Here is a 25885-nt window from a genome sequence, read left to right on the forward strand (position 1 = left end):
GGTCAGGTGAGGCTTTGCATGCGCACCTTGCTTCCGTCGTCCCAGTCAATCAAGGTGGAAATAAATACACTCTTTTTACGCCTGTGTAAGAAGGTAAGACTGCCAAGTTGCTTTGCTAATGAATTAAAGTTGTTTTGCTTTGGGATGCTCAATAATTCAACGCAGCAGCAATTGGCTATGGTTGATTTGTGAGCCTGTTCCAGAGCATGTTTTCCTCTAACACGCTAATATACACTCACAGACGACTCGTCTCTGCTTGATTAAATAATTTTTTTGCTGCCTCGAGCCAACATGGCCACACCTTGAAAATGGTTTATTTTGCTTTTATGTTCCTGCCTTGGTGCTCTCGACAACATCCTCGCTGAGCCACTTTGAATTCAAATCCAGCCCCACCGCGCCAGTTGAAAACCGATCTTTACAAGAACAGAAAAAGAAATGTTCTGATTAGACTTTGAATTACAAAGCGAAGCATGGATGTGTGTCGGTGAGGAAAAGGTTGAATTATCCCAACCGCTTATCAGTGTCAATGCTGATGGAGACAGTCTCATTTTAGCGCCTTGACACAAAATCAGTGGTGTTGCAGAGAGGAAGCAGTAGAGAGGTGTTGAAATACGTCAGGATAAGATGGAGTACCAGAACCAATTGCATTACTATTGGCTACTTCTGGATCAGGCACCGGCCGGTTGCATCCGCTGGGATAGCTCGCCTTCAAACTGGAGAGCTCGTGTCATCCAAAACACCAGAAAGAAGAATACAAAAAGATCTCAAGCCTAACCTCATGTGAACCCCAATTGGTCAATAAACTTTCACAAAAAGCTAAACTAATTTTTGGCTTTCTCACTGGATGAGAAGGTCTTCTGATTACAGACAATTAGATTCAATTGGGGAAAATGAAACTATCTCAGGTTGATGTCGCGTGTGAAGTTGTGTGTATGCATATGTGTATTATTTCCAAATGTCATAGACTAGAGTTATATCATTATGTTAATGTAAGTAATTTATATTATCACAGAACAACCCAGTCTATATATTTTTAATTGACCAATTTCTATGATAACATTTGTTGCTCTCGGTAGTTGACTTGTGACACTTTTCTACTCATTTGAGAGATGGCGATCAAGATACATATGGTATGGACCAGTTGTTTTATATAATATTTTTGGTCAAATGTGAGCACATACATACAGAGTGGTGTTTGTTGTTTATGATGAAGCCCAGAATCCTTTCCTCCAGTGGCTCTTGTGAAATATATTTAGACCATCTCTATTTAGATTCTAACCCCTAACACTCCAGTCAAGCCCTTCAAGCAGCCTCTTTTATTCATTTGTTTTTCTCCCCAAGCAAGTCCACGTGAGTCCCAATTTCATTATTTCAATTAGCGTGATTCGGATCTAAAATTGTGCGCGTCCGCTCCATGATTGACAGCAATTGACCACTTAGAGATGAGAGCAGCAGGCATACAATGTTGCTCAATGATTTGTGTTGTGTTTGTTCAGCCTGAGTGTGTTTGTTTACTCTGATGGGATTTGCCCTCAGTGAAGATGAGGGCAATTCCTTTGGCAAACAACAAGAGACCACCACAACAAAAACTCTAAATATTGAGTTTTGCCCATATGCCATTCAAAAGTGTGAATGCAAAAATGCAACTGCAAGAAAAATGAACTATGAACAAAGAACTATATGTGAACAATGCATACATTGAAATTTGTTTCGAATACACTGAAATACACACTCACCAAACATAACATTTGATCATTTTTTTGAATGAGGACAACCCTAAAGAATGGCGGATGGCCTGTAAATTTAGTTGCTATGTTACACTTGAATTGACCCAGCCACCCGATAGTGAGGATAAACAGCATTGGACTGCATTTTTTGTTTTTTTACCCGTTCGAAGGGTAAAACTTGAACAAAGCCACGGGCCAGCTTTTAATTTTTTAAAAACAATTTAAAAGCAGATTTTTTTATTCAAAATTGTTATTATAAGTGGTTTTATTAATCCACTACAATGATTTTAACATTACTATTATCATTTTGTATATTACTATTATCATATAGAACAGGTGTGTGCAAACTACGGCCCGGGGGCCACATGCGGTCCATTAAATGTTTAAATCCGGCCCGCCAAACTTGAAAAAAATTAAATGAATAAACCTTGTTAATGTTTTATTTTCTAAATACTCTGGTTTTTCAAAGACATATATTTTGTTGTAATGCTTTTGTTTATTTTCATTTAATATGAAATACATTTTTTTTTCTCCGATTAGGTGAGGTGACCAAAACACTCCATCCAACTGCTCCTGGTCCGGCCCCTCTGTCAAATTTTAGAACCCATTGTGGCCCGCCAATCAAAAAGTTGGCCCACCCCTGATATAGAATGTAAAATGGTATAGTAGTCACTTGGTATAGCCTCACGGGCCAAATGTAATTACACTGTGGGCCAAATATGGCCCGCGGTCCAGAGTTGGACACCTATGCTATCGCCGGTCACGACGAATAACAGTATAAGAGAGTGTCTCCCGACTTTAATCACAAGGACAGGAACGTCCCCCCCCACCTCCTCCCTTACACTTTAACATGCTTGCAGCGTGTTGCAATCAGCATGCACGCTGATTGTATGGAAGCGTGACAGACAGGCAATCACTACTCAGTCATGGCACGTTGTAACCCAGTGGGAGTTGGCAACGCGGTTGGCTTGGCCACGGCACACGAAGCGGTCGGGTGTAATTCAGAGGACTGGCTGATCTTCATGTCTCTTCCTATTAGGGCTCACGAGTAGGCGGAGGGCCGAGTGGTGGCCGCTGGAGCAGATCATGAGTATCTGTTTTTGCGCCGCTTCTGTGGCATGCACGCTGGTGGATTGAGGCGTTTATGTTTATAGCGCATCAATACAAAATGCGGTCCTTCATCATCAGGCCACATGCTAGTCAGAATGGCATAGGGCCATGACAGAACATTAATCTGCCTCACTAATAGTCAACCATAAGTCTCTGCTCTCCGCTTCTATAAGTTTTTTTTTCTAACCCCTTCTTCAATCTTTCTTCCTCTCTCACTTTCCTGTCTTCCAATTTGCACATCATTTTTCTTCACAGCCCATCTTGTAAGCTGCATCCCAACTGTCCCTCTGTTCTTTTTTCATTGCTTGTACAGTATAGGATTTGATTGCATCGCACGATATGTAATTCATTACCCTATTACATAAAGGTGATTGAATTTCATCTCTGACTGAAATTATTATGAAGTCTTGTAGCATGTATGAACAAAAATGAAACGGGGGTTATATGAAGGAGACAAATAAAAAAAAAAATCCTTAAATTTGTCAGTTCCACTCCATTTTGCAGATAATTTTAGCTTTGCTGAGTGGTTGCCACAAAAATCACAATTCCCTTTTGAAGCATAAGCTCTGTAAGGACGAAGCCACAGTGCAGTACATAAATTAGAGTAAGATGCCACGCCACGTGAATCGGGAATTTGGCGCAGGTTGTTGGGGGGATGCCAGTTCACTTTTGCGCACTATCAATGTGCCCTTCAACACAACAATTTTCGGTGCCACTTTGTTAGTGAAGTCTATTCAGGCCCCCTTGATGCATGCGTTGATGCGGATCAGCGTTTGTGTGGATATGCATGAAAATAATAATAAAATAGACTTTTCCCATGTGGGACAATTAAAGAACTTCTTCCCAAAGTGCAAGGAGACCTTATTAATGTAGCAGAAGAAATAAACATTTCATGTGTTTTTTTTTTACTATAAGGTTTTAGACTCTAAAACTTTATAGTAAAAAATGCTCTAAAATTTAGAGCATAAAAAAACCCATCAAAATCCAAGTTCAAACTGTTGAAATCATTTGTTAAACGTTAATACTGTTTTAGGTGACATTTGAATATTCTTAACTCTCTCGCTAATGTAAAATGGGTTTCATCACAATCTGTCAAGGTTCTATATTTGTGGACAGCGTAGATGCGCCCAAGTGTTAAAACTGCTTCAACTCCGTGCATGGACTCGGGCAAATTTAGTTTCTGCTTCCGCCATGTCAAGGACTGCACGCCTCTCTTGCGCCGATTTTAAAGGGAGCCGCGACCAATCAAGCCGACTGTGTTGACACCCTTTTTTCTCTTACATTTCAAACTATGCTATGCAAAGTGCATCAGAGAAAATAAAACACACTTGGTGTAGCCCACCCACGCCAACAACAAGTCAATGTTTTGCCTTCTTCTCTTTTTATCTTGTTCTCTTAACAACCCTTGTTGAGGTTGGTCCTCCGATGGAAAGTGTTGAGAAATCCCTCGAAAACCAAAACAAAAGGCAAAATGTACACCAGGAATTGGTTTTATCGTAATGATTTGTTTTATGAGCTCAATTTTTGCATGATAACAGTTCAAACTTGGGTTTTGTGCGACTTCCGATCATTAATATTATTCCTTAGAATTTTGGTTAATTGTCAATATGTGGCCTCCTGATTGATTGGCAACCATCTGGGGAACTTTTCCCCACAAAGTCAGCCAAGTAGGGCTCCCGCTGACCCATGGCATGGAACAGGATAAGTAAAAGAATATAGATTGAAGGATAGATGGAATTTCCCTATTAAAAATCTGCATTTCTTTACAGCAGGATGTCTTTAAAAAGTATAAAGGGAGGACCAGAAAGTCGACCATCATCCGTAGCCAGGTTAGTAAATTCTAACAATAAGGGTAGAAAATAAATAGTGATTTAATATCAAACTTTTAAATTTGCTCAAAGGCAGATGTCTACTACATTTTTATTTATGAATATAAATAGTCAGGTTATTTATTATGTTACCATGTTTTTTATTTTTCCCCCCTCCAAGCATGTCTCCTCGAGGTGGGAGGGGTCCAGCAGCCGGCAGATCACCAACCACTGGCAGATTTAAAAACAAGGCTCTTCAACTCAGCCTCTCCAAGAAATTCTGGTTATTAGCAATCTCTGTTTCTCATCAACACTGATTAAGAGAAGGAGAGAATTAGAATCACTGATAGGTGCATCAGCTGAAAAACAAGCCCTCAAAGATCTAAATTAAAGGACACTTCAACCGTTTCTCCAATGACCGATGTAATGAGCCATGTCAACTGATTGGACTGCTCATGTTTTTCAATTATTTCTCTCAGCAGAAACTTCAAAGTGGATTTAATGCAGCTGCAGCATAATGAGAATGTTGTCCCCTTGAAATCTGTGTGTGTGAACGTGTGTGTTTGCGTTATATGTGTGTGTTTTAAGTCAGTTGTGATGGTAAGTTAAAAGCCTTTGCATGATGCTGATAATTTCTTCCAAATTGCGCAATTTACAGCTCAAAGTCTCCCACGACTCAGAAAAAGAGCAACGGAGGTGGTGATGAGGAGAGTCGTCGACGCGGTAAACGGAGCCTCAGCAACAGCTCAGCAGTGGCTGCCGCCTACATCGCATACCTCAATAAACTCTTTGGTCAGGTCAGTTCATCGACACAGCAACACTTGAATGATAAATTAACATTATCTTCACTTTCTTAAAAGCTTTGCTGCAACTCTAGCGGAATATCAAGCTCCGAACAAAATGTCACCCCTCATTTGTCAGCAAAGACAGATCAACCTTTTTGTTTTTTATCTCCAATGTTCAAATTCAAATGACATTTAGTGTTATATTAAAACTCTATTACTAATAAGTAATACTGTCAATGTAGCAGCTGCGGCTAACGTCAGCTTGTTTACAGTGTTAATGCTGCTTAGTATTTCTGCTATTTTGTTGAATCATTCTCTGTTATACGCCGCACTTTCAAATTTCGGTTTCCCCCTTTGACTCTGCGAAGTGCCCCTTTAACTCCCAAAATAGGCACCGAGTACACCAAAATGGATTAAAAGTAAAAACGTTTTTTTTTTTAATGAATGCAGGACAGACAGTTCAGATTTAGCTCACGTGTGAGTGACACATGGTTCATTTTGTTTGTCAGTTACTCAATAGGCTTTATAATGAGATGTGAGTGAATAAAAGGCTGGCTGATGGCTGGGTGGGAGTATTGTCACACGGGGTAAGGCAGTCTCCAAATTTCCACGCCACCACAGTGGTCAACTTTGCGTCATCATCCACCCATTGAGGTCTGCTCGCAGTACCTAATAAACAAACGATCTTCTGCATGGAATCCAGTGAGTCTACTGTATTTCTACTTCTGGAATGTCAAAGTTGTATTGTAAAGTTAGGAAGAGCTGTTTCCATTGTCCAGGAAGCTAGACATGTGTGTTCACACCCACATCAGTGCAGACACCCATTTTGAACTTTGCTTGTCTTTGAAAATACCCCCCAAAAAATAAAGCTCGACAAATAAAACCACACTTTGCACAAGGCACACAAATTGAGCCCTTTAAGTCAACTGGACCGCAAGGATGAATGGAAAACCACGTTAAGCGGTACAAATGTGCCTAAAGATACAATATTGAATTGGCATTATAGTTATTTTGTTTTACAGAGTAGACGCATTTGTTGTGCAGAAACGATGACTATTGATTGAGAATTTAACCACTGGGTGATGTCTGAAACGAACCATGACAATACTCAAATAAATGCTTGCTTTGAAAATCAGTAATTGCCTGTATAGAGCAGGTCAAATGACTGCGAAAAACGTCAATATGAAACCAGACTCTATTAATTCAAGCAAAGAAGAGAATAATGAAGACTGTGGGGTAAACCCACAAGAAGTAATTCCACTAACCTGGACTGGCTGGCTCGTCGCCCTGCATGACTCATGTTTCAGCAAGGCGGGTATTGCTGGAAGAACTTATAGCGCTATAACGCCAGCTCAGTGCCATCCTTCATGAAACGTAATTTACTCCATTATAATGTCTGTGAAAGAAACATAATGACTTTAGCAACACTTAAATGATCATTCCGTTTCACTCACGGAGCTGAAGTCCTCAGAAGGCTTTTCTGAGACATGCTGAGGTCTCACATGCAGTCATTTATGACATCTGGTCTGACATTTTTTGCGACTTGGCAAATGTGGGTTGAATTCACACCGGCTTCAGATTTAGAGGCTCTATCATATTTGTCAATGAATGAGTTGTCGTGGCAATGAGGGAACATTTAGTTAGATAAACAGACCTCTCTTGAAGAGTATTGTGTATTTGATTCAGCTTTGCTGTGTTTCCTGTTATTACCATCATGACGATACCACTTTCATCCAGGAACATTATGAGTCCCAAATGAGACCTCATTACAAAACTAAAACGGTTTTCATTCTTTGTCATCACAGGGGAGGGATTTACAAACATTAAAAAAAAAAAAAGAGAACCATCTTCACCAAAGGGAGTCATCTGCCTGAACATTTTAATGATATTTTTAACTAGGCTTCTCGATAACTAAAAGGACCATTTTGTTGCTTTAAAGCCCATTTACCGGAGGTGACAACAGCCTGATGACCTTCAGCTTTCGGTGCTTCCTGTGCTGTCACCACGAGAAAGGTAGACGCGTCTGCATTGACTCACCGTGCACAGTTGCACTTGTTTGTGGCAAAGAGGCTGAAGCAAGCAGACCATTCATCCTGCAGTGATCCTAATCCCTGCCTCAGTATTAATTAGCCCCTTAGCTAAGTTTACTGTCAGCCCTCATTAGAGGAGGCTGGACAAGACAAATAGATAATGAAAGAGAGTTGATGCATTGCATGCCCGACACTGCCTCAACGGAAGAGAGACACAGATGACAGATACTACATTCGTATAGAACATGCGTAGTCGTGGTGGAAAAAACCATTTCATTGTGTGCCAACATCAACATGCCTCTCATATACATATTGGAGCTTGAGAAGCAGTGGGCGGCTCAATGGGCCAACTGAAGGCAAACGGAATGAAATTAACTGTTAATGGGCTCAATGCGATGGGTGCGTTCAGCGCCCACATGGCCATCAAATCCTTTCTGGATGAAAGAAAAATCCAATTAATATGTTGACCTTGCCATCTAAATATACCCTTGCGGACAAGAGGATCGTTGATAAGATAAACATAACCAATGTACCCCAGGTAACTCGAGATCTTTTATGTTGCAGAGTTGAAGAAAATGTAAAAGACGTTTCTATAAATCATGAGTGGTCTTAGCATTTGAGGCAGAGTTCGACATATAGTGGAATAACTGCTGGCACAAGCGTGTGTTGGCAGTGAATTTGCGATTCAACTCAGCTGGCAATATTACGCCGAGAATAATTGTTTGCATGGCGGCCATGTGGCGCAGCTTCCCCAAGATACCAAGGGGGCTGCTACTTTTCCTGTGGCGGTGCAGGACTTGAACCAAATGACCTCCTGTGATTAATGTATCAAGCATGTATTGAGCAAAGACGTTTTATTAACTCTGCCAACGGTGAGTTTTTTTTTTTCATCATTTGTTTTTGTTGTGGCCACCTGGTTAACACATCCTCTTCACAGTTTAGAAGTGTGATATGGTGATAGTGAAATTTTAATTTATTTTTGCTCTAAACACATGCAGAGCCACTCGAGAGGCGTTTGTAGGAATTCTGGACAGATTTTTTTTTTTTTTTTCTCCCTTCCTTCATGGGCCCCTAACACTGTCTGGGCCCTGGCGGATTGCACTGGTTGCATCATTGATATTTAGGCGATATTTTGGAGGAGTGGTGCATACTGTATGAAAATAAACAACAGATCATTACACCCGAGTGCAGATCCAATTAAAGACGTGTATAAAAGAATTGTTTTCTCAGAAAAAAAAATTCAGGCACATGCAGTCGGCCTCGGTGGTGATCTGTACTCACCTGGGTGATATTTAAGTTGAATCTAGAGTAGGATTATTAAATACAATTTTTTAGCATTAAATGATTTGCTGGTGAGCCCCCTTTTGACTAATAATCACTGTAAAAACCTTCCAATGATGAAGAAGGGGCAGTTAAACAAGAATGGCGATTAAAGGCCAAAATTGCAAATGCTACAAACGTTGGGTAGTATTTGTTACCACCGATTTGATTATACGGCCTTCAGTTCCACGTAGTGTCAAAATGTTGTACAGCTGCATGAAAGAAGAAAGGATCAGAGCTGTTATATGCTTCCTAAACGGGTGCGCCAGTCAAGTTTCTTTGAGCTTATAGAAATCTTGGGGCTTTGTACCAAGCAGCATCGCCATACGTCATGCAAGGATGAATGAGATTTCATCTTCCTCGCTTCTCCATGTGGATGAGATGATGATGATGCTTCAGGAGACAAATTGTGTGTTGGTGGCATTTTGTTTTGTTTTGTTTTGTTTTACTTTTAGGCGCACTTATCGTCATAAGATTTTGAGTTCATCTTTCAAATTGTTTCAAGTAAACATTACATATGCAAATTAAAAGCAGAACGCGTTTACAAATATGCAAATGAGACAATTGTTTTGAGGACCGAGGCAAATGATTTGCAATTAACACTCATGGGCAACTTGTCACTCTTTCAAAACAAGTCTGTTTGTTTGTTTTCAAAGTTATTGTGTTGCCTCTGGGATGCATTCCTGTCCTGTTTGACATGCTGAACGAACTCTTTAGTAACTGAAACTCAACCTTTGCTATGACTTACTTCATCACTTCAAATTCATGTTAATGTGGTCCTTGTCTTCCCGACTTCCAGCTTTGCATGAAAATTGTGGTGGTGGGTGGCTCGGGTGAAACAGAAGGAGAAAGAGAGGGAGAGTAAGCCTGAGCAAATGTCAAAAGAATACAGCAGAGAATACAGAAGGTTTCACACATAAGACCATATGCAAATGATGTGTTTTGTGTTCCCGCGCTGGCAAGCATATGCGGCCATCTTTCTCGGTCTGTGTGTCGTTGCAACAGAGCAAAATCAGTACGACTCACCATGGCATTTGTTTACGTGTGGGTGGGTGTTTGTGTGCACACAGACTAAGCGTACGACGGGTGCCTCTGGAGGCTGCAGCTGTAGACGAGTGAGTGTGTGTGTGCGCGCGTGTGTGTTATAGGAGTGTATGATCTTGCGTCATTTTGCAAATGAGAAAAAAAAAAAAAAAAACGTTGCAGGGTGAAATCCCATTAGCGTTTGTTGTCAGCATGCGGCTGTGCTGACATGATATGCGTGTTATTCTAATTTGGTCGGCACCAACTGATTATCACTGGGGTGCTTCTCAAGAGAATTTGACCTCTTAAAGTCACCTTGATTTTCTATATCGTGTGGTCCAATTCTGTCTTGTGACTAAATCCAATGTCTTTCCTCTTTGTGCTGCAAAGGAGCGAGAGCTAATGCCCTTGGAGTTAGATGGTAAGCTGCCATTTGGATGAAGTGGGGTAGCCACGTGTCAAATGCATCACTGATCGTTGACAATCGTGCGGAGATTTACTTCTGTAAAGAGATCTAATTCGGCTGCTGGAGTGCATCTGTCAGAAAAAAACGTATGGTGAATCGCAGACTTTTTATTGTGCTCTAAAGGCACAGTCTGATCTCAATCTCATTTCAATATCCTGCCCTTAAGCTTGGAGCCAAGTGCAAAAAGCTCTCAAAGTGTTCTCATTAGATAAAAGCCCCTTACAAGGAGGGAGGGAAGTTTAGCTGCCTGGAGACGTGTTGACTGAACTGCTGATGTATTTAATATCTGAACCCAGCACATCTTCTTTGTTTTAATGACCTTTTTCACAGCAGTCGTTTTTATAGAGTGAAACAGTAAATAGATACTGATATCGGGAAAACAGCAAAAATACAACGCAGATTTGCACAATTGGAGATTGGTGGTGTATCAGCTAAGGAAGATTCCACTTGTTTTGGAATCTATTTGGTAGAGATCTAAGAAGTAAAGGGGCAGATACAGGAATTTTCCATTACCGAGTCACTATATTAAAAGTGGCCTAACAATCAGGACTGTACTTTTATTTTTGTTTAAATATGTAGTTTTCAGTCATGACTAAGATAATCTTGTAAAAGAACTCAAGTGAAAGGGTCGCTGATTAAAAAGATTTTACATTTAAAGAAAATACCCAACCAAAAACAGCTCCAGTTTATAATACATATAAAAATTATTCAAAATCAACAAACTCTGCGAAATTTAAAAAAAATTTTATTGTAGCAGTGTCAGCATACGAGGTGTGTCAGATGAGTTCCAGACCTGGCTTACAAAAGGTATACTTCAAAACCAGTTTCCCCCTTCAAATTAATACGCGTTGAGCATAGCACTTAATCCCAGCCCTCTGTGCCACGCATTCAAGCACTCATGGAAGGATTCTTCCGGAATCCTTCGCAGCTCGTCATCACGGCTATCTTGATATCGTCCGTCACTTCAAAAGAAGGAATGCAATCAACGCAACTTTGACTTTTGGCTTCAACTATCATCACTGGTAATGACTAGGAAGTTTGTCATTTATGTATGACGATGTCACAGTTATGTGCTTCAGGGCGATTAAATTGAAAGGACTTGAAAAAAAAATTGGGGTTTGAAATTAACTTTGGTTATATCAGTGGTGGAACTACAGTGGCAGCTCAATTTAACTGACTAATTGGGGGAAGTGTTCCTCCATGAGACCCAATTGTCCATTACATTGAAGTACTTTTTTCATGTCCTGAAAATACCCGATACAGTGCAAGTCTGAAAAAACATGTGAAAGCTCTCCAAAGCACCAAACTATACACGTTGAATTAAATACAAAGAAAAAATAAACTATGAATAATATCAAACCTATTTATGGCCGCTGTACATCTCTCATAAAAGATGATTCAGTACTCATCTTGATTACATGGGATACAATACAAATCAAGAATGCAATGATTTAAAAGTATTTAATTAGTTTATCAAAACCAAACCGATTTTCCAATTCTAATTCTAATTCCAATCTTGCTATGCTATTGTCCATGCTCGCGCTACCTTTGCTAAGACAGTCCCTGCTAACATGGCGGCCATGTATGTATATGGATTGCTTTTGATGGGAAAGTCGCCCCTGCCAAAATGGCCGCCACATTACCATGCTTTTTAGATTGCTCTTGTCTACTGTAAATCTGCTTATCTATGATGAGAGAGCAACACAAGATGGAAAGAGTGACCAGTCTCTGTTGATGGCACCCTAGCGACCAATTAAGTCCAATCCTGGAACTAACAGACTTTGGCAAAGCACTGTATAACACGACGTTTACTATTTTTTTGTCCGTCGAGTGCGTCCATTGGTTCTAGATTCATCTGTTTTCTGACACATCTTGTATTTTTTAGTTAATTTCTGTTGGCCTCTTATAATGACACAATTTTGAAGATTAAGATGTCTTTGTGTGTGTGTGTTTGCGTGTGCGTGTTAGAGTTGCGAGAGGCCTTCAAGGAGTTTGACTATGATGCGGATGGCTTCATACATTACAAAGACATTGCTGACTGCATGAGGACCATGGGCTACATGCCTACAGAGATGGAACTGATCGAGATCATCCAGCAGATCAAGATGAGATGTGTGTATTAATTTGTTTGGATTTGTGTGTGTGTGTGTGTGCGTGCGTGCGTGCACGTCTTTCATTTCTCCCTCAGAAGATATGTCATTCAATGACTGATGAATCCCTCTCAGGTGAGCAAGTGTGCATAACGTGTAATGTGTTGACGTGTGTGTTGCTGTTTTTTTTTTCTGCAGCTGTGTGGAATTGATGTTTGCCTTTGAAGCCGGGGACATCGGAGGCATTTTTGCAGACTGATTAATGGCCCATACCCTGTATGTGTGTGATGCTATATGGTTGTGACTCTGCATGTTGAAATGTGTGTTGAGATATTCCCTCTCCCTTTGCTTTAATTTCAGGATTTACACTGAATATTTCAACTTCTACATTCTGAATTCTGACAAAATGTGACGAGCTTCTGAATATAAGATTGATGTGTTCTACGGTAGATTCAAAATTATGTACACCTGTATGATCCTGTGAGATTCAATACATTTATACATGCCATAAACGACCATTGTATCACTTACGGCATTCCTCGTTTATGATAGCCTACACTGTGTATATGCATAAGTAGCATAAAAGGTGTTTGACAAAAGGATCAGAATCACGACCAGCCGAGTTAAAAAAAAAAAAAAATGGATCTTTAATGTCTTTAGCCGTCAATGGCAGTGAATGAGTTAATGAGGTCAGCTCGTTAAGTATCCAAAATCTAAAATTGAAGAATTGATGTATTCACAAACATAGCAAGTTTGGCCATGATCAAAATAAAAGTTCTGTATACCGCGCACAAAAACAATGTTTGTGATGGCAACAAAGTGAAGCAAATGAACGATGTTAAAGCTTACATGCTTTATAAGAATGATAAACATTCAATTACGACCGCTCTTTGTGAATTAAAATTATATATATATATTATATATCATTCAGATGTGCTTAATGAGGACTTAATAGTTAATAAAATAAAAAAAGACGAACAGCCAAAATGTGTCCCAGTGAGGAATGAACTTGAATTGTGTCTTTGTTTTGTTTAGTTCGGGTGAGCATCTGGGTGATTCAAAAGTGATTGGTATGACTCGTTATTTGAGTGAATTTGTAAAACACTTTACATTTAACATTACACAGTTTTGAGAAAATATTTAATTTTCCGAACAATACTGCTTGCTCATAAAACATAGACCAGAAATCATGATGGCAGAGAATCTTAACTGTAATCTCAGAGGACCAGAGTCCAGATGTTTTTCTGCCTCCGTAACTACTAAACTTGGCATGTTTTCAATAATTTTAACGCTTGGATGGGCCTAATGACAAGAGCAGGTAACATCAATGTCAGAATAGAGAACACATTTACCACAAATGAAACTATGAGTTATAATTCTCACAACAACTAATCACAAATAGCTTTGAGCAAAACATTTATGACAAATAAGAGATTGTTTTGTTTTATGACACTGTTTCCTCCTGTATACTGTAATTTAAATTATTCATGCAAGCTACAGATAGTGTTTTAATTTGACCCTACAGGGGAGAACAGGCTATGTGTGTGTGTGTGTGTGTTTATTTGTGGGGGGGTGCGTGTGTGTGTGTATAACCAGTCAAGCACTCACAGAAAAAGTAATATTCTTCTTTTAAGACGTTTGGTCGAGATTTTTATACTCTGATTATAGTCTGACGCACTTACTGCCAGAGAAAAATGTAACCTACCTTTAGAGCAGCAAAGAAAATCATTTGCCGGCTGAAAATCTCATAATTAGCTGTCTCATATTTCAGAGTATTTCAGTTGCTGTTTGCTTAAGTTACTCTTTAGATTTGCTGTAAATGATAATGGGAACAACACAATATTTAGATTATTAAATGGCCACAAAAGCTTGTCTCGTGGATGTCAAATGCAGTCAATGTGACACGAATCAATTTCTTCCCCTTTTAAACTGTGACTCATTAAATTTGGAATAATTTAATTGAATAAAATATCAACAACATTTGATCTCATGATAATATGGCAGCTAACCTGTCAAATATCAGCGGCAAGCTTGTGTCTACATCTTCACTGGGTGTAGACTCCATCACATACCGTTAGGTGTGTTTAGCAATTAGCCATGATTACTGACTTGGGAGCGACTCCGGAACGTGTTTAGCCGTGGTAGTAGCCAGCCGAAGCTCTTTGCTAGCTAGCTTCTGTGGTCTAAGTAGCACCAACCTTTTAACGACCTGCCAACTGCCGCGTTAGGTGACTTGCATCATGGCACACGCGTTCAGCCCAGCCAATCTATTTGGGACCGTCAGTGCCATTCAATTATAGGAATCACTTAAAAATCTGTAATTCTCAATTTTGCACAATGAGGCACAAAATGTACATTTAAACTCGCAAACTGCAATGCAAAACCACTGAGTGTAGTTTGAAGGAGTTGCTTTTTGTGTAAGTAGCTATTCATAATTACAGGTCCGTTGTTGTTAGTTAATTCTTTGCCAAAGTAGTAGAATGCCTAATCATTACGTACATTCACCAACGTCATTATTTAATCATTTTCATTAACAGTGAGCAGTTGATGTCCCTGATCAAATTAGAGCCGAAAGCAAAATTTCATTTGATGGCCCCTCAATGGCCATTTTTCATGCCCTGACAATTTTGGTCGTGCAAGGTGGTTTGAGGGTGCAGATATTTGAACGACAATGTGTGAAGGTCGCTCGATGCCTGGTGTGAATGGACGTTTGCATGCAATGAAAACAGTTTGGCTTGAGTTTTAGACGCAAAGTGCTTATTGGAGTGTTGACGCATGACTTAAAAAGCTTGCTCGGTGTATAATGTCGCAATGCATCCCCTTGCACATTAAAGATTTTGAGAGGCTTGCCCACCTTTATAGTGAAAAAAAAACAGCCAGTTTATTTTTCTGAAGCTAATCAGAATTCACCTTCCTTCATATTCACGTCGATTGATAATTGATTAGGTGAAACTAAACCACCTCAGCATCATTACAGGCTACATGTTTTATCTGCCCAAGTCACTGACAGTATAACGATATACTTGCCGAATTCAGTTCACACCAAGTGATGGTGTGAATGTCAGTGTGAAAGGTTGTCTGTCCGTATATGACTTGTGATTGAGTGGCAACAAGTTCAGGGTGAAATCTGTCTTTTGACCAAAGTCAGCTGGGAAATGCTCAAGTTCCCTCTGACCCTGGAGAGTATCAGTTGTATGCATCAATTAACAATGCCCTCACAGTTTGCATGTTCGCCTGTGTAGGTTGGTGTCACGCAAGTCGTGCTAATTACACAATTTGCTATATGTCAAAGAAATGTTTATTGAAATTACCGTTTTCTCCGGCGTTCTGAAACTCCTTCCAACCCATCGAGACGTCCTACCAATGCCGAGTGCGCATGCGCAAGCATTTCCTCCCAGAATCCACAAACATGCATGGAAAATTGATTGGACTCCCTGAATTGTTCCTAAATCTGTTTGGGAGCGTGGACTTGTTCAACAACAAATGTAACTTTAAAAATACCCCCCCCAAAAATAAATAAATACCTCAAGGAAATTCCAGCAGTGCATTTTAGCCCAAAAATACAATCCATGTGGATTAATGCAATTTTTAAACCCACGAAGAAGAAACACTGTTGCCGGAAGTAATAATGGCTTAAATTTTGCTTTGCACAATAACGTCAACAAGGACATTTGCTATGTACAAAGAATCTTTTTTGGAATTGCGAAGTGCGAGGGGGCGTCGTATTATGAGATGAAACCACAGCCCATTGTAGTATTCAGCAGTTGGAGATTTAGTGACTGTATTTTCCCTGATTATTCTAAACAGAGCCAAACGTAAATAATCAGGTGGATGGATCCACATTGAGTGCTAAGCACCTGCCTGATGTTTAAAATAAGCGTTTATTTGCATACAGAGACACGCAATAGGAAAGTTTGACTTGATACTGTGCCATCAGTTTCTTCTACCGCCCCCAGGTGGCCAAAAACAATTACATTAAAACAGGATAATGTGCTGTAAAAACGTCATTGCTTTGTTTTGTTCACCATAAACAATGTTAATGTTGCCCACCTGAGCATACGAGCGTAGTTAGATTGCTGTGTCCTCTCTGCAGGGGGTGGCCATGTGGACTTTGACGACTTCTGTGAGTTAATGGGCCCAAGGATGCTGGCTGAGACTGCTCACATGGTTGGGCTCAAGGAGCTGCGCTGTGCCTTCAAACAGGTATGAGGAACCCAACACCAACATCAAGTGTGTGGATCTTAATTGTGTGAGCGGGGTTGCACATAAAGGCTTTGCATCTTAACACACACACAAAAAAAAATTAATTTAGCTGTTAAGCCAATGGCATCCCACAATAGCACTGGTAGAACATGCAAAGTCCACACAAGGACAAAGCTAAGATTCAAACCCAAACATCAGAACTGTTCACCAGATGTGCCATTATGTTTTTGTAAAGTATTAATTTCTTATAATTTTGTAATTGCATTATCATAGTGTAGGTATTAAAAGGTGGATTACGTCAGGTAGTCCCCACTTCAACTCCAAATGCACAGCCCGCCACAAAATCAGACAAACATGATTTTTAAGTCCCACCTCCTCCTCCGAGCAAAATCGTGACATGGCCAAGCAAGACAAATTAGGTTATTTTCCAGAATTTGTAAGCAAGCCTCTCGCTCGGGCACCGTGTGTGGGGGGGTTATTAATGAATCCCGCCAAATGGACGACACTGACATAAAATGCGTTTGGTGCTAATAAATATTAAAGAATGCTTGATATGCTCCAGTGCACACGCTGCACTCTTGATTTATATAGGTAGAGTCTTATTGAGAATATAGTCTCATGCATCAAATAGGATCACATTTTAGGAGCTCTTTATTACATCCAATATTTTATGATTTATTAGTTTGTGGTTTATGGTTTTGTTTGACTGCTTTGTCACCCTAGTTAGAGCTACAATTAAAAGCTTGTCTGTATTTAAATGTGCTCTCTATTTGACAATAGCTTTTATGCAAAAGTGTATGACCAGTCCAGCTTCATTCCCCCATTTATTTGACTACTTATTTGTTATTTGAATCTCCAAATTTTATTTCTTGACATGCGATACCATGTTTCACAAATGCTTGGCTGAAATGTCTTTATGTGAACCCGCAAACCGACACAACACCAAGCGAAGCGGTAACGAGACGAGCCCCGGATATCTCGCAAGCTGGCTGGTGGCTAGCACGACTCGTTGTGGCTTGGAAAGTCCGCAACACCCGAGTTGCACAGCGTGGTTTGTCCATGTTTGGCAAACACACACACGTTTAGAATTGATTTTACACAATTTTACCACCTCATTTTAGATTGTTGGAAATTTTTTGTAATCTTTTAAATTTGCCAGGATTGTTAACAGCTCGGTGGTATGTCAAATTTAGTTTTTTTAACTTTACAGGGACTTTAAAATGTATTCATTCATTTATTTAAAATTTCATGAATTTAAATGTTTAATTCCTTTATTCCAATAATTCATTTGTACAAAAAAAGGCTTCCCTCCGAACAGAAGCCTGACCTACAGACAACACATTTTCATGTGACTGCAACCTAATTGTGCCAACACCAAAAATATTGCTTTGGCTATGTTGCTCTCTGTCAAACTTGTTAGCACTTTTTTTTTCCAACACAGCATTGGTCATATGTCTTCGTGCGGAGTGTTTCTTCCGTCATTGTCACCACCATAAATAAGTCAAACGAGAGTCACATGAGTGACTCCAGGCACCGTGTGTGAAAATGAGAATTCATTTCCAGTCCCTTCCTCATTTCCAAAGACGTTCTCACTTCAGGACTAACACCTCGTGAGTCAGCATTGCCCCATCTGCAGATATAAACTGTTTGCAGCTTTCTGGGGACATCACAGAGCTGGGTAGAAGCTCCACAACATCAAATCGGTTTCGTTTTTATCTGAAGAACACTTTAATTGGATTTTTAATGTGGCTTTTAATAACCTCTAAAACTGGCGCCGTTGTTTGTGCTGCGTTTATCCCAGAAGTTTACTTCCGTTCTCTCATCCTCTCTCCCCCTAATCCTCTATATCCTTCGTCTTGACTTTCATTTGCAGTTTGACGGCAATGGGGATGGTAAGATCACGCTTGAGGAGCTGAAAGATGGGATGAAGACCCTCCTTGGCGAGAAGCTGAAGAAGGGCGAGCTGGAGGAGATCCTTGGTGACATAGACCTAAATAAAGATGGCAACATCGACTTTGATGGTGAGTGGCAAAGAAATGTGGGTTAGTAGAGTGAGCGCAAGCCTCCAAGGGTTAAACATTTGTCACCAGAAAAATCTATGAGCAAGCAGCAATGATTTAAGGTCTTTGGGACCTGGTTGCACTCCGCCTCTTGCCCGAAGTCAGCTGGGATAGGCTCTAGCTCACCTGTGACCCGAATAATGACATATTGATGGATGTTTTATTAAAAAGATGTGAAGATTGTATTTTTTTACAAAATCTCTTTGGATCCTGAGTGGCTACAGTACATGTGTAGAATTTCCATTTTCATGGATTATTTTCTACAACTTCTTGATGGGGGTCCCACCCCCCCAAAAAAAAAAAAAATACACACAGATATAAAAACACAGTTATATTTCAAAATATATATCCCCCGCCCCCAAAAAAAACAAAGCAAAAAAAAAAAAACATTTTTCTTTAGCTTTAGCATGTCGGTCTAAAAACTTTATTATTTAGAGCAGTGATTGTCAAAGTGTGTTATGATTCTCATTCGTGACATACCGTATTTTCCGGACTATAAGGCACACCCACACATAAGCCGCAGCAATTAAAAAAAAAAAAAAAAAAAAAAAAAGGACATACAAGCTGCACCAGACTATAAGCCGCAGTTATCTATTCAAAATTATCCATTCCAAAATGTAAAACACGAACAACAACCAAACGTATTAGAATAAAACTTGACGTAGCACATACAGGCTGTTTGAACTTAAAAAAAAAAAAAAAATTCAAGTTCAGTTGCTTTAAACGTTTAAGTACAATACATTTGTATTTCATGGTAGAAATGTGTGTCGCTCAAAATGTTTCTAATTATATCCCTGTTTAAGTAGTGTGTTTTACTTTCCTGTATTTAATTGTGGTGTTGAAACTGTGAATTTTCTTACAGTGGCTCAGAGTAACATACTTTTTAGGAAGAAAAATTTGTATTTTTGATGAACACATTACTATGCGTACAATGTTACGGTATTTGAATACTGTTCATGATGTCAAGAGATTTATTGAGGTTGTACTTGTTGTGTAAAGAAGACTGTTGAAAAGAAATCATGGAATCATTTAATTAAAAAAATAAACACATTCAGATTTTTAACTCAAATGATTAAAATGCGTGAGACCCCGCACATGATGAGGAATTTGGCAAATGTGTCTAGTTTTTCTTCCCCATAGTATCATAAGTATGATTAATTGTCTGGCTGTGCGTGAGTCACTTTTCTTATTCATTCTTGATTGATCAAACTATTCAGCAGAAGACATGATCCCAATGTAGTCCATAATTATTACTGGGCGCCCTGTCAAGAATATCGTTGATGATATATTTGACGTCTGTGTTTCTCTTTATTGGTATGGATGAAAATACGCGGATCCCTGAAAGTATATTAAGAATTTAGTTTTTAATATCCAGTCGAGAGGAAGTACCATACAAACAAAGCAATGGGAAGAAAACATAAGAAAGAAAGAGAAGAGAATGTCGGAGGCAATCTAATAATGCTTTTTTTCCTCAATCAAACGTCATGCCTGCACGTGTGTCACATGCGACACATTGAGGACACATTGCGCCGGACAGCTCAAGGACTTGGCAGAAATTGCATTACCTGCTGAGAAACTACACAACCGTGCGCACACGCGTACACACACACACACACACACATGCGCATGCATGCTCATGTGATTGCAGGGAATGCAGGCTTTAGCTCATAGAGAGCCAAGAAGTGTGATCTGTTTTGTCTTCTCTCTGCAATCCAATCTATTGCAATTATTGGGAACATATAAAGAAGGCATGTCGTTGTCAAAAGGGATCAATAAGTAAGTGCTCTTTCTCATCATCATCAATTAGCCCCGAGGGCACAGTTTGCAGGTGTCACACGGGCAGAATGCCTAACAAGGTTCGACAATGAATGAATGTCCCACGTATAGACCTTCCAATAGGCCCCGAGCCCTGGGTGGGATTATAAATGTGTGCCTCCCACCCCTTACCTCAATAGGTGTCATCAAATTCACATCATCATTTTAAAAAGCCATCCCAAGCCTTGTATAAAGAACATTGAACTGATTTATGGGTGCAAAAGCGCTCACAGCACACACATTAAGTGAGAGAGTGGCTATATATACGTAATATTTTTTCTTTATGCTTTCGCACCCTCCTTCGCTCCCTTTGGCTCAGTTTCTAGTTCAGTAGCTCGTAATAATCAGGCTTCCTACATTATGCAGCCAATCAGTTTTAAAAATATGCAAAGAGTATATTCATATTATGCATAATACAATATATGCATATTGTATAAACCTGTTCTGAGAGGCACATTGTATAAAAGGTCACTCCAAAATAATTATTCAATTTTAAATTCTTATATTACATATTCATTAACCTCACAAATAATCGTATGTTGTTTTGAATGCATCGTGTAAGCGTTAAGTCGTCATCGTCTTTCCCTTACGGCAGTTTAAGCAGTTCATAAATCTTTTTGTGAAAATTCCTCTCAGTTGGCCAAAATATTGTAAAATAGTCAAACGCTCAATCTTTGTAAGCCGTAAGCGATCACCCTAATTATTTTTTCATTTATTATAGATTTTTTTTTATTTTTTATAATGAGGGTGATTAGTTGGTTATGGTTTCTGATAAATATCAGAATCAACATCAGCCTAAAAAAAAATCCATATTCGATGCCAAAGTTCATACTTTTTCTTTTTTGTGCCGTGAATTCAGCAAATTCACGTTGTACACGACTCCTGCGATCAAACTTGCTCAAGTAATGTAAGGTGAAAGTTTGCTTTGCGCCCGGCGTGGATGCCGCGTTCGAATCCAATCAATGTGCCAAGATGTGAGATGTGTTTGAACCCAATCAATGTGACGAGATGTGTAGATGTGAGACGTGCTGGTTAAAGCTGCTCTGCCTTTTAAAAGACACACTTTTAAGTTTTCTTATTCTGAAGAACCACTGACTGATGGTAACCATGTCTCGCACAAAAGTGCTCAGTAGGAATCTTTATGACTCTTTGAGAATTTTACAATTGTGTGTGAGTATTTTCTTACTTTCACTTTAACCGATTTATTTTGTTTTGATATTTTTATGAGAATAATTTCCAATGCAGCAGATTAAAAAAATGAAGAAGGAAACGCAAACAGTATCACTTTAATTAGTGGCAATGTTCTTTTCTCTTATAGCAAATGGTTTCCAGAGAACAATGAAAGAGTGCTATAAAAGCTAAAGATAGTAGGTTAATCTGGCATTAAGCTTTAATGCCCATTCAATCAATAGCTATATGTGCATGGTGCCAATGAGCAGCCTTCCTGTAAAACAATTGGTGTGATTAACGTGGTTAAGTTGGACTGAGTGAGACTTGCTTTGGAATGGATTTCAACGATACAATTGGTTGGCTTGAAATAATGGATGATGTCATATATTGACCCCCAAAAATAGCTAAATAATTCAATTCAACCCCTGAAATAAAATTATTATCAAATAATATCAATACTTGAATCAGTTTTTTTATTTTTTCTGGGAAACAAATAACTTTGGCCATTATTTTGGGATGATTGGTAATACTCAACTGATATGGCCTTGCGTCCATGTATTTGTGTTCCTTAAACCAAATTGCTGCTTATGAGGTTTATTAACTTGCTGATGATGTGACCACATCACTGTGAAAGTTTTGAGTGGATGAGTGAATTCAGTATGGTCTGATAATGATGCACACCAGCATCCTTTTGTGATCGTTATCACCTGCTGTCTCCTTCCGCAGAGTTCGTGATGATGCTCTCTGCTCGATGACCTCTGTTGGAGAATGAGGACGGCACCACCACACCACAACAACTCTCTGCTCCTCTGATTTCCTGCATTTTGTCTCGTGACACAATATATATATCATTTGAGTTATCAGAAAAATAAATGGGGCATTTTATTTTCAGAATAAAGGGACTGTTATTGCTAATGTTATAAAGAATTAGTAAAACGTATATGCTGCATTGTCGCCCCCTTGTGGCTGCAAAGGGTACATACTGAATCGTACACGTAATACAGAGGACAAACGTCATTTCAATATTTGCCAAGGTAGGGAGGATTCTATAAGGCAAGCATACGTTCGTACATTTTTTTTCCAATTTCAGCGATGTGTTTTTCAAATATTTACTACAATTGGGATTTAACTAATTACTACTGCGTTTAGTTCCAAAAGTGTCTGCTTAAGCCAATGTGCAGTCCAAATGAGAATTTGATTTTAGGCACTAATTCCCAACACTGCAGTCACTTTGTTGCAAGTGTTACAACTTGCAAATAATTCACGTTATACAATGCAAAGTTAAATGAAAAAGAAGAGGCTTAATTACACCAAAAAAAAAACAACTTTTTTTTTTAATTATTGAAATTCATTAACTTAAAACACAGAGCAAAAAGCAGTATCTTAAAAAATAAAACAAAATAATACAAATGATTTACGTAAACCAGTGATGAATTGATATCTTGTCAATATAGTGAACAAATGGTGCTTTAGACTGCTGGAAAAAAATACAATCATAACATGATACTTCATATCAAGATGGGAAAGTCTGGTAAAGCAATTATAGTGTAACTTGAAACCACAAAGTCAAATGGTGTAAGGCAACAGGCTCTCGCCTCAAAGCAGAGAGAGGACTGCGTATTGCATATATTAAAGGTCTGCCTTATAGATGCATATATACTGAATTGGTGATTTCATATTGCAATATCCCCTTTAGAAAAGGTCTACTTAACAGGAAGGTCAGAATATACAAATATTTGTATTCCATGCACTTAATTCAGTGGGAGTATCTGAGCATTGTGGTATTCCCAAGTACTTGGACGCACAAATAACTCCCATTCTAGGTGCCAAATTTTGGAAGATTTTTGTAGTTAATAGTCCACCGTGGGAGAAAGATTCTGACAAAGCACACACTCGGGATGACAATTTGTGGTCATGAGTGTTTCTCAGCATGACCACATGAAACAACACACGAGATGGCAACAGGAAGTCTGGGACATGATGGAAGTTTAGCGCACATGACAGTATGAAAGGAAATGACAACTATGTGGGCAGTCTGATTAATGTCCTTTAACGGTTGCACTTCGGTATTACGTAGACCTTTTTTTCCTCTTTTTCCATGCAGCATTCTGGATTTGCCCGACGACAATGTGCCCACCTTCCGTTAATCCCTCGCCCCCGCCCCCACTACTTTCAATAGGTGCATCTTGAAACCATCGTCCTCAGTCCATCTCGACAATGTCGACGTCCATTGTGCTCGCAAGGCTTGACAACGCCATCGTACATCAGGAAGTTCCCATTGATATTCTACAAAAGGCGAGAGCCGCGACATCTCTCATGAGTCATGTTTGATGTAACAAACACAACAATGTGCGTCACCGGAAGAATCCCTGAGGCGGTTTGGCCACATCTCTGCAAGATCAAGAATGTTTTCAGCAGAGCAGGTTTTCAGCTGCGAGTGGAAGGATCAGGTGGTGGGGCTTGAAGCGTCCAATCGGCGGCGTGGCGGAGACGAGAAGAGGAAGCTCTTAACTGTTGGGGATGCTCTGCAGATAGGTGAGAATGTGCTGAATCTTCACCAGGCGCTCTTTGAGGCTGGTCATGGAGAGCACAGAGAGCTGGTAGCGCGGGTCGATGGGCAGCACAGCCAGCAGCCACCAGCAGCACGCGGGACCGTTTGAAGTCGCCTAGAATAGAGGCCAGAGGTAATGATTGGCAAAAGTCGCACTCCTATTGCTGACAGTCAATTAATCAGTCGATGCAACTGTACGTTAAAAGACATTTTAGCCAAAAGAAGACTGAGGACAAAGCGGAAATGGAGTATACAGGTACATCTCAATAAATCAGACAATTGGAGAAAATTTCTTTTCAGTAGCTTTCATATTTTGACTATTCATACATGGTGAAATTTTATTTTTCATAATTTCGATTATCACTCTCAAGAATACGGCTAAAAAAAACATATTCACCATCTGGAATTTTGAGAACAAGGGAATTGGCCTTGTGAAAACGTATTTTCCCATGAGAATAATAAAGCTATAATGAGTTATTTTTCCTTTTTTACAATATTTTCATTTGTTGGTAGCGCCAGTAATACTACATCAACAAGCACATGGCATTAGGGTAATCTTATGTTAGCGTTGGGATTTATAATTGTTATTTCAAGCCGTGTATCCATAAATACATAGAGCCAAGCCAGTAGAGGGCATTGAAAAGGGGACAAGGCGATAATCACCTGAACACAAAAGAACGGGTGCTAAATATAATCAACTAGGCCACCGGTTGCAATCACGACTGCAACCATTGCCATATTTTACTACAACAGCAGATTGTGATAACAGCCGTACTTTACTGCGGAAACAAAAGTCTCTCCTGTGTACTATGCAGACAAGGGGGATTCTCTCCATGACACTTGTGATGCAACATTAGCGGCAGGATTAGCTATGAAGCACCCATAAAGCTCTTGAGCCAATACTGTCAAAAGGCTCCGCCCCTCAGGTCGTCTCAGGAGCCGAGCTGTAATCCTCGTTGGCGTAAGGACGTAAGCACACACACAACAACCACAATCTTCTATGATGCACCTCTAAGGCTGTTAAGTCCACAGTTAATGGAGGCTTTCCCAAACGGAAGCACACAAGCAATTGACTGTGTCAAGTACGCGTCCCAATGCCAGTTTTCGAAGCAGGAGCGGGCGTTATGCCTAGTTGTTAATTTCAGGTATTAAAGCTCAAGAGTGAAAAGTCAGGTGGACCGCGTTGCTACGGTTGGTCTTTGTCACGTTACAGCTGTCAGGAACTGTCAAAGCATTGAAATTCCACGAAGTTGTGGAGAAAGTGCTCACGACATGGCTGACCTCTTGATTCTAGACAGATTATCCTACATAGGAAACAACAAATTTGGTGCGAGGAATTGCTCGCATTCAATTGTGACTATTAAAAGGCACTCTACTGGACAAGGCTCAAATGGGTGCCCTTTGTTTTTGGATTTCCTAACAATGTTTACCTCACTTGTAATTACATCTTGTACGGCTCTGTCAGGAAACTTGATTTCCTGAACACCACAGCGCAAGAAAAACAGATTTGAAGTAGCAATAGAGGTCGCAAGAAACAGATCCTAGAACTGAAAAGTAACTAACTTTGGAACACAAAGCGTCGTCTGTGATCAGATGACAACACTGCTTCTTTTAAGGTAAGATTTAGGATTACGTCGTCATTAGACAGCACTCACGACATTCATTCTGTGACCCTTTTTGGTTTTTCATGCTTCTTTATGGACCTGAAACAAATACTCTGCACACTT

General features: G+C 39.6%; 3 protein-coding genes across 4 annotated transcripts in view; 1 reads left to right on the forward strand and 2 right to left on the reverse strand.

The window, feature by feature from the left end:
* Positions 1 to 15723, reverse strand: part of doc2g (double C2-like domains, gamma) — a 61449-nt gene extending 45726 nt beyond the window's left edge. Inside the window, exons 1-2 of the mRNA XM_088303286.1 lie at positions 15671 to 15723; positions 6696 to 6826 (exon numbers count right to left, since the gene is read on the reverse strand). The gene's annotated coding sequence lies outside the window, so the exon portion shown is untranslated. The remainder of the gene's footprint in view (positions 1 to 6695; positions 6827 to 15670) is intronic.
* On the forward strand, positions 1 to 24531 carry LOC148332374 (calcium-binding protein 2-like). 2 transcript variants are annotated; one of them, XM_088303288.1, is made up of 9 exons: positions 1 to 93; positions 4607 to 4666; positions 4827 to 4928; positions 5304 to 5442; positions 10194 to 10224; positions 12238 to 12381; positions 16453 to 16562; positions 18436 to 18583; positions 22334 to 24531. In XM_088303288.1, exons 2-9 carry the CDS (start codon positions 4611 to 4613, stop codon positions 22360 to 22362), a joined length of 759 nt encoding a protein of 252 aa, XP_088159414.1. In that variant the 5' UTR covers positions 1 to 93; positions 4607 to 4610; the 3' UTR covers positions 22363 to 24531. The 2 variants fall into 2 exon arrangements, with proteins under 2 accessions (XP_088159414.1, XP_088159415.1); XM_088303289.1 differs by having other exon boundaries at positions 4610 to 4666.
* Positions 22924 to 25885, reverse strand: part of lonrf1 (LON peptidase N-terminal domain and ring finger 1) — a 12837-nt gene continuing 9875 nt past the window's right edge. Inside the window, exon 12 of the mRNA XM_088303283.1 lies at positions 22924 to 24273. Within this exon, the coding sequence (XP_088159409.1) occupies positions 24115 to 24273 (159 nt within the window). The 3' untranslated portion in view covers positions 22924 to 24114. The remainder of the gene's footprint in view (positions 24274 to 25885) is intronic.

This window comes from Idiotropiscis lumnitzeri, chromosome 8 (genome assembly GCF_059441095.1).
Source record: "Idiotropiscis lumnitzeri isolate Australia: NSW breed Sydney's pygmy pipehorse chromosome 8, RoL_Ilum_1.0, whole genome shotgun sequence".
Classification (NCBI taxonomy): Eukaryota; Metazoa; Chordata; class Actinopteri; order Syngnathiformes; family Syngnathidae; genus Idiotropiscis; species Idiotropiscis lumnitzeri.

Excerpts from the sequence above, each read along its gene's own strand:
- LOC148332374 (XM_088303288.1), top strand. The coding sequence starts at position 4,611 with ATGTCTTTAAAAAGTATAAAGGGAGGACCAGAAAGTCGACCATCATCC. Across the intron at positions 4,667-4,826 it reads CGACCATCATCCGTAGCCAG|CATGTCTCCTCGAGGTGGGA; the intron begins GTTAGTAAATTC and ends CCCCCCTCCAAG. Across the intron at positions 4,929-5,303 it reads AGCCTCTCCAAGAAATTCTG|CTCAAAGTCTCCCACGACTC; the intron begins GTTATTAGCAAT and ends CGCAATTTACAG.